Source organism: Equus przewalskii, chromosome 8 (genome assembly GCF_037783145.1).
Source record: "Equus przewalskii isolate Varuska chromosome 8, EquPr2, whole genome shotgun sequence".
Lineage (NCBI taxonomy): Eukaryota > Metazoa > Chordata > Mammalia > Perissodactyla > Equidae > Equus > Equus przewalskii.
In genome coordinates this window covers 27,214,505-27,229,046 of record NC_091838.1, presented here as the reverse complement: position 1 = coordinate 27,229,046, position 14,542 = coordinate 27,214,505, and the positions used below count along the sequence as shown (strand labels likewise).

The following is a 14,542-nucleotide window of genomic DNA, read 5'->3' as shown; positions in this document are numbered from 1 at the left end:
GAACTTCTAAAGGATATTTATCGAAGCCATTCAATCTATTCTTGTCACTTTTTCCTCAATTTTTTTAAAAAAAATCTTTTTTGGACTGGCCTGATGTCGTAGTTGTTAGGTTCATGTGCTCTTCTTCAGCAGCCCGGGATTCACAGGTTTGGATCCTGGGTACGGACCTACACACCACTCATCAAACCATGCTGTGGCAGTGTCCCACATACAAAAATAGAGGAACATTGGCATAGATGTTAGCTCAGGACCAATCTTCCTCAAGCAAAAACAGGAAGAATGGAAAGAGATGTTAGCTCAGGGCCAATCTTCCTCACCAAAAAAAAAAAAAAAAAAATCTTATTTTGTTTTGCTGTGGCTGAATTCTCCATTATTAACTTTCTATTAGTTAATGCAATACTTAACTGTGTTTAGTTTAGAATTTATCCTGTTTCATTATTTTTCCCGCAATAATTATATATCATTTATCGCTAATACATTTTAATGTCATAATTTATTGCTTTTTAATGGATGGCCTTTCTGCCTCTACCTCTTTGAAAATTTTGAAATACTTGCTTTAAACTCTCTTTTCAAATGGTCTTAATATTTGTATTTCATCACAAGTGAAGTCATTATTGTTGCAATTTTTGGCTTAAAGTTATTTTCCTTATATATTTTGGAATTTTATAGTGCTACTCTTATCAAATGGGAGTATTTTTTTTTCTCTCTCTCTTTCCTCATTCTTACTTACTTAGCATTTTGGTTCAGAAATAGAATTTACATTGGAGATTTGGGGCCACTTCCTCATAATGAAGTCAATCATTTTGCAAATCTGGTGGCCAGGCCAGTAGGTGGTTTTGCCCAGATGCTGGTTCTTCAATTGTGTCTGCTCACTCCTTCCACCCCACATAACCAGTAGCCATGGTCAGTATCCTTGCCTTTTTTTTTAAAGCCTTTTTCAATCGATGGGTGAAATCTTAAGGTCTAAGGTCCTTGACAAGGGACCTAGCTCTTGTGCCTTGCCACTTAGTCCCAGATATCACGAAGAAGTAAAGTAGGAGGCTGCCTCCAGGAGACTCTAGACTCAGAGCCAGCAGCCACCGTTTCAGCACCTGCTTCGTGTGGTGTGTTTCTATTCTGATTCTAGGCTGCACATGGGTTCATCTTCTTCTGAGCATAATTATATGTCTTTTAAATTAAAACAATTTACATATCTTTGCTGTGAGTTTAAATGGGAGCATGGACTCCTAATGATATTTTTTTGAATGCCTATGGCAAGCAAACCAGAGATAGTTTCTACTTTTCTACTTGTTGAGACAGAAATCAATCACACAAATTAACAAATAATTATAAAATGAAACATGTGCTGTGAAGGAAAAAAACCCAAACAGTCAAACAAAAATGTGTTCTATGAGAGCTATAATAAAAGAACCTGATCAGATTGGGAAATCTAAGCAGGAAAGACTATAATCTAAGCAGAGAGGAGAGTGGAAGTGGACCCTTGGATTCCATCAATCATAGAATAAATCAGTAACTAGCTTTCCAGTGCAATTGATTTACAATGTTTGATTGATCTGAAGTGAAATGTCTTGTTTTAGTGGCTTTTAACTTCTGATCAAATTCTATAAAGCTTTTTCCTTTGCTAGAACGTCTTTTAAGACCCTGTGTAGCAAGGAGCCAGTCAACTAAACAAAAAATTTAGTTTTTGTTTCACTTGACTTTCACGTCTGGAAGACTTTCAACTAAACAAATCTTCCTATTGCTGTTTCAAGGAGGATTACAGGCTTCAGTTTAGAGATCCTTGATCATATCAAACCATTTCTGCCTGGATCTCTTTTTGTGGCTCACTATTCTTCGTTCAAAGGCTCTGCACACTCTGTTGGCTATGGCAGCCATTGCTATCAGGCTACAGTTTTGAAAAGCTGATTGGGTCAATAACTGAATGCATGGATTAGGGGTTGACAGCTTGTTTTGTGAAATTATTTGTGCACAAAGGAGTTTCCATGCATCGTACTCCAACTTTCAAATGCTTCCACATTTTTTGCGCTTTATTGTACAAAGAACGATTTAACATTAACAAAGCAACCATAGGGAGACATTTAGACTCATTTCTTACTTGGAATAACTTCCTACGTAGAAGACAATTATTGTGATTCTTAGAGTTTAAAAAAAATTTAATTCCAAAGCTTTTTCAAGAGACTTGTAATTTAAGGCACTACATTTCCTGCTTAAAATATACAATGATGAAAAGCTTCAACTTCTGAATTACATAATTCAACACATACAGAAAAAAGGATTATTTAGTACAATATGTTAAAAGGTTATGTATAAATCATTAAGGACAAACCGAAAGATAAGTGGGCACATATATATTGTAGATGGGAATATCAATTGGTGTGGTATTTTTGAAAGCTATGTGGCAATAACCATAAAATATGCATATCCTCTGACCCAGCGATTCCACTTTCAGGAGTTAATCCTATGGTTTAGTTGCAATATACACTACTGTTAGGAAAGGCAGTCTCAGGAGCAGTGAGCAGTGTGTCCCAAGTCCCTGGCACCGCGACCCCACCTCAGCCGCATAAGAATGGGCCTTGAGCCTGGAGCATTTTCTTACCAAGAGATAAAGAGCCCACACAGCCTATGCCAGCCTTAGTGCCTGGGGTGGAAATCTCTCTCCTTGTTTCATCTCGAGGAGCGCTCTTTCGTCTTTGCTTAAAGCATGGTGTGTGTGATATGACACTTGTCAACCCTACTGCTATATCAGCCCACTGCAGATAGGGGATGGGGTTCCTTCTGCAGCATGGGAGGGGTGCTGGTAGGCAAATTGTCCCGCATTGCCCCCAGGGAGAGACTTGCTGGCCATGGGGAACTGGCACCCACTGTTGAAGCTGCTTTTGCTCTGTCTCTTCTCTTTGTAAGTGAAACATTCTTCAGTCTAGTGCTTGACTGCCTTCTGTTTTCCTTGATGACTCTGATACCAAGACGCAATGGGCAGAAGTGTTTAGAGTCCTCCCCTAGGATTGCATGGCACTATGCTTGACAACTACTACATACACACACAAACATACATGCCTTTTGTATATAGTATAGGATGTATAGTGCTCACATATTTATAAGAATGTTTACTGCGACAATGTTTGTAATGTGAAAAAAATCAATTATTAGCGGAGTTGTTAAAAAAAGCAAAGCATACGTATTATACAACACCTTGCAGTAATTAAAAAGCATCAGGCAGATTTACATGTTGATGTAGAAATATTCCCAAGATATATTAAGTGAAAGAAAAGGTGCAGAAAAATATGCACAGAATTATTTTATTCATGTTAACAATAAAAATAAAACTGTGTGTGTGTCTGTGCATGCACGTATGTATTCATTAATGAAAAAATATATATTTAGGGTAAACATCAAACTTCTAATAGTGATTACTTGTGTGGAAGGTACGGGAGGGGAGAGAAATTTCATTTTTAACGCTGTAAAGTTCTGTATTTGTCTGAATCTTCTTATGAGGGACAAGTAGGGAACTTAGACCTATCTGAAATTACCTTCTTTGTTTGTTTGTTGTCGATTATCAAAAATAGAATGGAACTTGTAATATTTTCACTCAATGCGATACTGTATGGCAATAAAAATGATTGACCACAGCTGGATGCAACAGCATGGATGGATCTCATAAATTTAGATTAAAAAAGGTGTTTTTTATAGAAAATTTAAAAATAGGCAAATTAATTTATGGTTATGGAAGTCAGGGGAGTGGTCCCCTTTAGGGAGAAGGGGGAGCTAGTTATTTGGAGGCTACGTGAGCGGGCGCTGGTGATGCTGTTTCTTCACCAGGCTGATGGTTCACGGCTATGTTTGCCTTGTAGCAATTCAGTGAGTGCACGCTTACGATGTGTGAACTTATTTGTACATATGTTATACTTGATAAAAAAGCTAAGGCAAAAGTAAAAGCTCGTAACACGGATGGGTATGTTTAAGTGGTTGTCACACTCCCAGTGCTGCTGCGATTTGTGCCCCGCCCTCTCTGCAGAGACGTGTGCTCCTGGTCGATAACATAATTGCATGTGTTGTGTTTTTGTTTTTCATTTTCTAAGCAATGCGTGAGCATTGTTAAGCTCTGATTTTTGGTGTAGGAATTGATAAAGAAAACTCATTCATTGAATTTTTATTATAAAACATGAGAGCTTTATATAACATTTTTTCCCCAAGTAAACCAAGACGCTTCGAAGGACGCAAAATGATTACCGATACTTACTGCATCCTTCCCTCAGGAGAACGAGGAATGAGGAAATTTGTTCCGTATGGCAGACAGTGAAGTTTAAATACGTTAGCCCATCTTGTCATTTACCTGCTCTCAACCTTGAATTATTTTCTATCATTTTGATTAAAACCCAAAGCCCTTTCCACAACCAACACAAGGCCTCATGTGTCCCACTGTTCCTCCAGTAATCCACATGTTCCCGTTAGGGGGCATTGCCCTCACTGTTCTTCAGTCTGGAAAGCTGTTTCACCAGATATTTATGTAGCTGGCTTCATTGTTGAATGAGTGAACTGATTCATGTGGGGTCCTTATTTTCTTGAAATACACAAGAAAAAAACCCATAAATATTCAAAGTATTCAAAGCTGTCCCCCACTCCCCCATCTTCTCCTAAGAAGAAAACTTTGTAGCTCAAGGCTCAGATTCTTCATGCTTTTTGTTTTTGGATAACTTTTTTTACAACATGGGTTTTGCATGTTTGTAGTAGAAAACTGAGAAAGTGAAGATGAGTATTAAGGGGCTCTGCAAATAGTTTCTGTCTCATGGGATACAACCATCAGGAGAGGAAACCCTCTCCCTGGGCCTTCTCAGTCTCTGATGAGGACTAAAGTTCATGGATAGTATCTGCTTTCTGAGAGGCCCTGGGTGGGATGGTGCCCAGTCCCTGAGAGGCCTGGGGTGAGGCAGGGTTGGGTGAGGAAAAGCCCAAAACTCACTTGTAAGAATTGGGACACTGAGCAATAGCGTAGCCAACCCTGTAAGTGCTGACCGTATGCTGGCCTGGGCTTAAGCGCTCTGTGAATGTAACATGTTTACTTATTACAAGAACGTAAGGAGGTACAGATGAGGAAGGTGTGGCCGTGAGAGCTCCAGATCACACAGCTAGCTGGGATTTCAACCCAGGCAATCTGTTCCCAGAATTTACACACAGATTCACAGAGTTATTAACTCTCAGAAGAAATCCAGACCAGGACTCAGCCTTGGAGGAGCAAGTGGGGAGGCCAAGAGAGTGGAACTGAGGTGAAGAGGAAGCCCAAGGACCAGGAAAGGTCCAGAATGGAGCAGCAGCGCCCTCTGCAGTTAGTGTGGCTCTCCAGTCTACTCTATACACAGAGTTTCTCCCAGAGCCTCTTCAGTCAGCAGCAGTTTTGAGTTCATCTTACCCTGAACTCCGGCCCATCTAACCCTAGTCCTCGTCCTAGGCTGGTTCTGACTCCAGCCCTTCCTGTGTTCATGGAAGCCAGAACACCTGGCTGAGAACACGCTGAGTTCCACAGTCAGAGTCCAATTAGCTGTGTTTAAAATAGCCTTCCAGGTGACGCTTAGGCAAATGCCTCTCAGAATTTAAGAAATTCTTGAAAATCAAAACCATTAAGAATTAAAGGTGCAAAATTCTAAGGGTAGATTTTCAGACTGAAGGCCAGACAGGACGGGAGATATTTGAGGACATGGGGAGACCTGTATAGCACCCCTCAAGTCACATTTTGTGGACAACTGCCATACTTCTTGCTAAGGTCGGCCGGGGCTGGAGCGCCATCAGCACAGGAGCCTCATCACTGCCTAAAGAGAAGGAGCCATCTCGCCCCATTGGCCTTTCCCTTCTTTCTTTCCTCCTTTTCGTGCTTCTCTGTCCCTTTCCTCTGTTCCTTCCCTCCCGAAACATTTGTGGCACATCCTTGGTTCTCCACCGGGCATGAGGGGGTGAAGAAACACAAGAGTGAGCGGCTCTGTGCCACCTGGGGCATCACCGGGCCCTTGGCAGAGGTGACAGGTGGTGAAACAGAGGGACAGATATTTGTCTGTTAACCAATCTGAGTGGTTAACAGCTACCCCAATGTAGAAAAGGGCTTCTAGACAAAGAACTGTGCTTGATTTGAAAAATAATGTATTCATTTGAGTGTGTTATTTTCTCAAACATATTGTGTGAGATATGTATGCATACACATTGTGTTATTGTAACATAATGAGGTTTTCCTATCTTATCATGGAAGGACAGTGCACATCGCTCTTAGCATCTCTAGAGTGTAGGCCAGATCCCTGTTTTCAAGGTTTGGGAATCCTTTGTTCTAGGGGAGAGAATTAAGCGATTTTTTTTTCTCTCAAAAGACTAGCCCCATGTCTCTCAAATATGATCTGCAGGTGGGTTTTGTTTGGTCCACACTGTTTTAAATTGGAATCAAAGGCCACAATTAAAAATTTGGGACATTATGATGAAAATCTAGGTTTGGGGTTTCTTTGGAAAAATCTGGCAATACTGGGCTGGCATTTCCAAGGGAAACAATTGGCTGTGGCTGATTAGAGACCTAATGTCTACAGCCCCACCACTCTTTATTGCTCCCGACACTGATTTCCAAGGGCCAGCTGCTCTCTATCACCTCCTTCTCATCTGCTTCAAACACTTACGTTACTTGCATCTCTAGTTCAAAAGGAGGAAGGCTCTTGCCTGGAAGAAAACGTTAATCTGTCAAGGATCAGGAAGATAGACGGTGGTGGGGCTCTGGGGGTGGCGGGTCCTGTGACCCCTTGCACTGGCCAGAAGGAGATGGGTCTTCTAACGGCACATGGCTGGGTGGATGTCCTGGGAACCCTGGCAGGGCTGAGCTCAGAGGGATGGACCGCCTGGGACAGTGGAGCTCCCTCATGAGAATGGAGCTTGTGGGCTTGCACAGTGGTGAACTACAGAGCAGAGACTTGTCTTCCACTTTCCTGAGTTTCTAAACTCTGAATTTGGGGGGAAGAACACAAAGGAGAGGGTAAGTGAGGGTCCTGGAAAAATGACTTAGTAGATGGGAGTTTAGCTGCAGGTAGTTTCAATAAGAAAAAGGAAGAAATGTTACCTTTTTGTACCTGAATGTTGTCCCATATGGTTAAATTAACATGAAGTAGTCATGGCTACTTGTGTGATGAGAATTTGCCTTATAAAACCTTCATAATACCTTTCTCAGAGATCTGGTCACCAAATTCCTTTACTCATTCCTTTAGTCACACATATATCCATTCATCAGATATTGGAGAACCCACTATGGTCTGGTGGGAGGTGTACAATAGTAATAAGATATAGTCCCGACTCCTTCCAATTCTTGGTAGTGACCTGGATGAGAGAGAGAACTGGAGTGGAAAGGACATTGCTTGGGAGCAGGAAGTTTGCAGTCTTAATTCTATTTCTATCCTTCAACTGCTGGGCAGCCTTGGGGCAACTACTTAACCTTTCTGGGCTTCACTTTATTTGCAAAATGGGACTAAATTTTCTTTAATTTCGTATTAGCTTCTAAAATACTTTGACGGAGAAAAGAGACATAGACATCTGGATGTAAATGCAGATTTCCATATTTAGGAGGGCATAGTTTGTTTCTTTATCAGGTTTTGTTTTTCCTTTATGTATCTAATTTCCAGAAATGAGAGTGGAAATACATCTCCACTGTGTTTACTCATCTAAGATTTCATGTATAAGAATTAAATGAAAAATGTTTTTGCAGCCTCAGCTGTTGGAAGAGAAGGAGGCCAGTGATGATTCTGTCAAAAGCAGATGGTTTCACTGTCTCTGAGTTTAGGATTTGCTGTGGAAACCCAACGGCGAATGAGGGCCTTGGAGGAGAAGAGACTTGCAAGAGTGTTGTGCAGTTGGGGAAATAGCTTTATTATATCTATATACAAGTAAGCATTTACTGATGTTTTGTCAAAAATAAAGGACAAGGTAGCAAAAACTATTTTAGCATGAACACCAGATAGCTGTAATAGACCAATACTAAGCTTGAAGACTCTCAGAACACAGCACCTGAAATGATGGCTTTCAGGTCGTGTAAATAGTTATCAGACAATAAAGTCAACTATACAATGCAAGCAACACATGACAATAAAAGGCTATCCACGAGGCAGTCTCTCACTGGGGGAGAGAGGAAGGCTTGTGGGGGCCTGGGGGCCCCGATGGGGAAGGGCATTAAAATCTCATAAATCCTCCATATCTTTTCTCCATTTCTGGAACTTCTTTTGAGTAACTTTCACCTTCTTCGTCGGAGGGCAGAGAATCAGCGAAGCGCTTCAGGAAGCCCCCGTACCTTTTCTGGTAGTCCATCCACCACTCTGGGCGACCCACTCTTCTCATGAAGCCCCCGTATCGCTTCTGCAGCTCTTTGGCTTGGTCTTCCAGTTGGGGGCTTCTCTTTAAGCCTCTCATGAAGCCCCCATATCTCTTGCTCACTTCTTCATCGTCACTGCTCTCCTGGTGGTGGCTGCTGTCTCGGTTGTCTCCTGTTGCCAGCAGCTCTTTCAGCAGGTCTGAGGAATTGCCCAGGGCGGCATCCTCCTCTGCATCCTTCTTCATGAAGCCCCCGTATCTCTTGGCCAAGATTTCACCTCCATTTGCCTCTTCTTCTGGCTCCACAGGGTAAAGCTCATCCATTTTCTTCATGAAGCCTCCGTACCTTTTCATGAAGCCTCCATACTTTTTGGCTAGCAAATGGCTCTCCTCCTGTTTGCTGCTTTCTCTGAGGGCGCTGGTGCCACCTTGAGGAAGCTCCAGTTTAGACAGCTGCAGAAGCTCCTTGCAGGTTTCCCAGGTTTTGAGAGAAGGCAGTTTCCCTTCACATTCCAGTGTGCACGCCTGAGAAAAGAATTCAATTGAGTGACAAAAAGAGGCTTTTCTGATTTCATTAAGTGAACACATTTTTGTGGACCACAATACACTTGCTTTGATATGGAAACTTCCAGATAATCAAGTCATCTACGTTTTCTATTACAACTTTTCCTCCTATCGAACAGGAAAATCAAAGGAAAATCAAAAGAGGAAATTGTGGAGAATTAAATGAATCAAATTAGAATTCTTCTTTGAATTTTAACAGATTGCATACATTGTGCCATTTCAATTTTGTAAATTATTTTTTCCACCCAACTTTAACCTACATTGGCTGCCTGCACCATCTAATTTCACTGGTTAATTTTCTACTGCTGATTTCATTTTGTTTGAGATTTTTCTAACTAAAAGGGAGAAATTTCTCTTTACCTAATTAGGGACATTACCCCCCAATTCCTTTTATCTTCTTATCTTACAGATAAAATCAGTATTAGTAATATAAGATTTGTTTACTTTCTTGTGTTAATATTTCACCTGGAATGGTATTCCAATATTCCTGCGAACACTTTGAATCTTTAAAGAAAAACAACAATTCAAAATAAGTTTGAAAAGAAGGATATCCTAAAAACTCAATTTAAATCCTAGGAATTATTTGGATTATTATGACATATTGATTTGCTGAAAGTAGAGATGTTTTGCTTTTCCCCCCTTGATTGATTAGAACAGATTTAATTATCTTGAACCAACTGTTTGTAATGCTGAGGTCAGACATGAAATTATACATATACAAGTGTTCAAATTATTCATGTTTATTTTCTTAACATTTAGTCACTGGTGTGCAGAAAATGTCTTTTCCAGTGGAAATCATGTTATTTGACAAAATAGGAATGATCAGCACACAATTCTTTCCTTTTTATTATGTAATAATTAAATTCTAATCATTGTAAGATTTAGGCCATATATTCCAATGATCTTAAGATTCTCTTCTATTCAACAGATGACTTGGGTATGATAAAAAGAATATTAATATTACATGAACATTTACAAAATACATATGATATTTCTGAGCATTTCAGAGGTTTTTAGAGCCCCCAAAGTCTACTCAGAGAACCCAAGTTACTGGCCCTTGATTTAGACAGAAAATCCAGGCCCTTTCTTGGTATTCAAAAATATGTTGGCATATTAATTGGTATAACATACACACATATTATTTTAACTGTGAAATAAAGCATTTTATTAGTTCAACAAAATTCTTTAGGGTACATATTTAACCAGCTCTTAATGATTATTTAAGCTTTGTGTCTAAGAAAATGAAATGTATGCACATACAAAAAACCTAATGTAAATGGTCCTGTTTTATTCTTAATATCAGATTAAGAAATCAAAACATCATTAAAAACTTAAGATTTTTGGGTGTCAATAATAGTTCCATTCTAAAATGAAATTTAAAATGATCTCTTTGCCAAAAATTAATGGAGAATATTTTGTATACTATTATCAAAAGGCTTTTTAATGTAGGTGATTTGTGATTCCTTCAAAAACATTAATGACAAATCAGAACAACACACTCATACTAAAGAAGTGATGTTGTATGCTCCGATAGCCGTCTGTGCATCTTTTGCAGTATTTAGCACACTCTGTATTCTATGGTCAAGATCATATTAGATGGTAAGTACAATTTGGACATCCTGGCTTGCCTGCTCATCTTTGCATCTGCCACAGAACCAAACACTAGTGCCTTTCACATGGTGGAAACTCAATAAATATCTGCTGAATTGATTTTACTACATAGTTTTGTCTAGGCAACCTCATTTCTCATATGTCTTTTGCATCAGAGCTAACATTCCAGAGCTATTGTAATTCTAGCAAATTAGTCATTATCAAAGCTGTTCGTCACAGAAAAAATAACAACCCTAAATGTAAGCCCCAATACAAAATAAATCAGTGACAAAAACCCAAAACAAATCAGAAGGAAAAAAGACAGTTGAAGGAGATTAGTACCCCTATTTAAGATGCAACATTTTTGTCCTAGTTTAAATAGAAAGCCCGACTCTGTGTCCTCTCTTTAAGGGCACGTCAGCACATTCACATATCAAATCAAGCAGGTCAGGTAATTCAAATGAAACAAACATTTAACCTACAATATATGCTTCGGATTTCGTGGAATCCTTTCCTTAATTTTTGTCCCTATTTTGTGTATCTATACAACACATTGTCTTTGGAGGCTCAAGTGAGGCATTTAACTCCTCGGATTAATACATTACTTTCTCCTGAGCTTTTTAAGTCATCCCAGAATTGCAACAAGTGGAGAAGACAGCAAAGTAATCATTGGGGGAGCTACTCAAATGAAGCTTCCTGAATGCCAAATTAAGACATGCTGGTTCACTAGAGCATCAGGGGTGACTCAACAGCACATGGACTATGATTTGAAGGAGAGTCTTCTGTCTTCAGGTTTTTTCCCTAAGCCCCTGTGGTGTAGGTTATCTTTGCATTCTTGCTGCGTCTTTGGACACTGTCCACCTCTCCTGTGTTTTTTTCACAGCCAAATTAAACTGTCATCTTAGTAGGTATTACAAAAGTACATTCAAGACGAGACGGAAGTTGAAATCCAACATCACTTGCCTGTAGACAGTTGCTGATCTCTTTCTCTCCTGCGCTTTCCCCTTTCTCTCCCTGTATCCTTGACCCATCCCTTTGCTCGCCTCTATCCACAGGAGAGGGGAAGGGCTGAGGGAGTAGAGGTTAAAACGGCTAGAGAAATGAAATCTGAAGAAAGGTGACAAAACGTCACTAATAAAAAATGACATTATTTGAGGGAAGGATGGGAGGATGGTTGTGTGCAGAAGGGGCCCTTAGTGGGATACGTTAGGAGTCTGGGTGACAGCATCTTCTTTGGGACAGGTGAGGCGACAACCCAGTGCTCTCCGAGGTGCTGAAGGGAGCACATTTCCAGGCTCCCGCATCCCGGGGGTTAAAATAAACTCAGTTTGTGTGGAGACATCGTCGCCCTTACCGGTCCCTCGATAGCCGCGGGTCCCCGAAGCTGAGAGCTACAGAGGGACCGTGGTCAGCTCTCGGGGAGCAGTCGGGACACCCGGGTCACCAGAGATCCGCGCCGCGGCGGTGCAGAACAGTTGTGACTACGAGACGTGGCGGCCCCGGCTGTCTGCGGATGGTGGCCGCTACTGCTCACCCACCGCGCGGAACACTCACCAGGGGGTTGATGTCGGTGGGGCGCGCCAGGAAGTAGCTGCACGTCGCGCAGTCCTGGCTGCATTCCGCCCGCACGGTCGCCAGGAGCCCGGGGCCAAGCGCCAACAGCCAAGTGCAGAGTCTCAGGAACCGCGCCATGGCTGCGGGGAGAGAGGGACGCGAGCTCAGAGCCTGTCCAGACGCAGAGCGGGTCCCTCTAAGGGACCTCCTAGCAAGGACCGTCCCAGCTGGGAGTTCGTCGAGCAAGAGTTCGTAGGGACGCTCCTTCCTGGGACCCCGTCTGGCCGCCCGGCCGACACCGTTTCCAGAGGCCGGAGGACAGCTCAGAGTGCCTCGCGCGCCCCAGGTTGGCACTGTCGCCCGATCCCGGGGCTGCCCGGGGCACCCGGCTCCCTTTCTGGGCGTCCGCTGCCCTGGGCAGGATTCTGGAGAGAACGACCAAGACCACATTCGAAAAAAGCAGGAGCTTGGGGAGGCGCGACATGGACCCGGGTCACAAACAGGGACCGGAACAAAGTTGGGGAACCCCACGCAATGAAACGCAAAATAAAACAGAGCCGGCGGACGCCCCAGACCCACGCAACAAAGGCTAGCCTGGGGCACGGTCACTCACGTTGCCGCTGTCCGGATGGCGCGCGCTGGTCGGAGACGCCGGGCCGCAGGCACCTGGAAGGGACTGGGGAAGAAGCCGGCGTGCGGCGCGGGCCTCCCCGGCGCGGGTCTCGGCGTCGCCGCGGGCCGCGGGCTGCACTGCGGGGCTCGGAGCGCCGGCCTCGCCTCGCCGTCCCGGGGCTGGCGGCGGCTGGAGCCACTTTATAATTAGCCCCAAACCGAAGGAGGCGAGCGCGCCCCAATCGCCGGCGGGCTGCGGCTGACGCAGGCCCTACGCAGCCCGCGCCGCCGCCCCCGCGGGAGGGTCCCGCCCGGCCCGGGGAGGGGGCCGCCGGGGGCTCACCTCTCGGCCGGTGACAAAGCGAGGCGTGAGGACATTGGGGGAGAGCGTGGCGTGAGATCAAGTTCCCCCGCGTAAAAGAAATCGCACTCCCTGGGGTGCGGGCTCCAGGGAGAGGGCCAAGGAGGGGGCGTTCGCAGGGGCACACGGACAGATTGAGATTTCTGGAATGTGCTGGAGATTTTCGGAACTGGTGAACCTGCCCCTGCGCCGCCTCCTCCTGGGGCGCCCTCGTGGTCCCAGGGGCACCAAGCACAGCCGTCCCGAATGTCCTATGTCCACCTGTCTGTCCCCCCCACTGGCCTCCGAGTTCCTTGCTGCAGCCGACACCGTCAGGCGCCTAGTAGGCGCTCAGTTAACTCAAAGGAATGAATGATTGAAACCGCCCAACAATCTTAAAATCGTGGGACTGAGCTTTCCCCTTTGGCGTTAGTGAGACCCCTAGCCAAACGTGGACGCAGAAAAAAACCCTAAGTTTCTGGAACGACGTTCCGCCGGGGACTGCATATCGTTCAGCCGCCGTGGGAGGGGACCTTCCTGTACCCAGCTCCCCAGGCAGGCTTCCAAGTCGGGCCCCGCTGCTTCAAGCGCGCTGCCCAGGGTGTCCGGGGGGTGTTTGACTAGCGAGAGGGTGCGGGGGGGCGTGTGATGTCAGCTCGCCCGGACTGCAGTGGCGAGGGGGCGCCGAGGGACGCGCTGCCCAGGGCGTCCGGAGCCTGGGGCGAGCACATCCTCACGGCGGGAGGACGCCGAGAGCCAAAGGTGGAGGCTGAGACCCTCTCACCCACTTCGTAGCTCTGCGGAAAATTGCCAAGAGGCAAGATTTTTACCTCGTCTAAGGCCTCAGTTTCCCCATTTGGAAAGGGGAACAGAGGTAAAGGGCCATTCATAGGGTTCCAGAGACACGCAAATGAAATAATGGACGAAAGTACTTAGCCTTGTGCCTAGCACGTAGCAAGCCCTAAAAAACGTGTTTCTAACCATCTGCCATCCATCTACTTTTCGATTTTGTCTATCGTCTACCTATCATACATGTAGTGTGCATTTTATCCATCCATCCATCTGTCTATCTCTCCTGGCCCTAGAGGGTAACCACAAACAGTCCCAGAGCCGAACACGGAGAGCCTCAGGGCTTTCCCAGCCATCTTCGCCCTCTGCAAAGGACCGGTCCTCAGCTGCAACCTTCACGGGGACCCGCACCCTCCGGGTTCTTCCGAAACTCGCGGGCCCGTTTGGCCGCTAGAGGGCAGCGCTCTCCTGCGTAGGTTTGGGCGCTCCCGGAAAGGGGGTCTCAGCGCGGGGGCTCCGGGGGCGCGTGGAACAGCACGGCGGGCCTCCCGCCTCCCTGGCTGGGCAGCCCTGCAGCCGGCCCGGGCAAGCGGAGCGCTGGGGTGCGGTGGCAGAACCGATGTCGGCTTAAAGAGCCAGCACTGACATCTTGCAGGAAAAGCATAACGTTTCTCCTTCGACATTTTAGGCTCTTGACCTCAGGGGGCTGATGTTGTCTTCTCCAGCAGAACCCTCCAGAGCAGAAACGAGATCTCCCGCTGCTGTCCGGGTTTCCCG

The 14,542-nt window shown here is 44.7% G+C and overlaps 1 protein-coding gene across 1 annotated transcript; it reads right to left on the bottom strand.

Annotated features, from left to right (window-relative positions):
- Positions 1-7,857: 7,857 nt before the first annotated feature.
- PENK (proenkephalin) lies at positions 7,858-13,567 on the bottom strand. The gene is made up of 3 exons (XM_070630562.1): positions 12,638-13,567; positions 12,025-12,164; positions 7,858-8,841 (listed from the first exon to the last, which is right to left on the bottom strand). The coding sequence occupies exons 2-3, from the start codon at positions 12,160-12,162 to the stop codon at positions 8,179-8,181; spliced, it is 801 nt and encodes a 266-aa protein (XP_070486663.1). The 5' UTR covers positions 12,163-12,164; positions 12,638-13,567; the 3' UTR covers positions 7,858-8,178.
- Positions 13,568-14,542: the final 975 nt, after the last annotated feature.

Bases quoted from the DNA above. Each gene is read 5' to 3' on its own strand.
- PENK (XM_070630562.1), bottom strand. From the start codon at position 12,162: ATGGCGCGGTTCCTGAGACTCTGCACTTGGCTGTTGGCGCTTGGCCCC. The intron at 8,842-12,024 runs GTGAGTGTTCCG...TTCTTTTCTCAG, and splicing joins CCACCGACATCAACCCCCTG to GCGTGCACACTGGAATGTGA.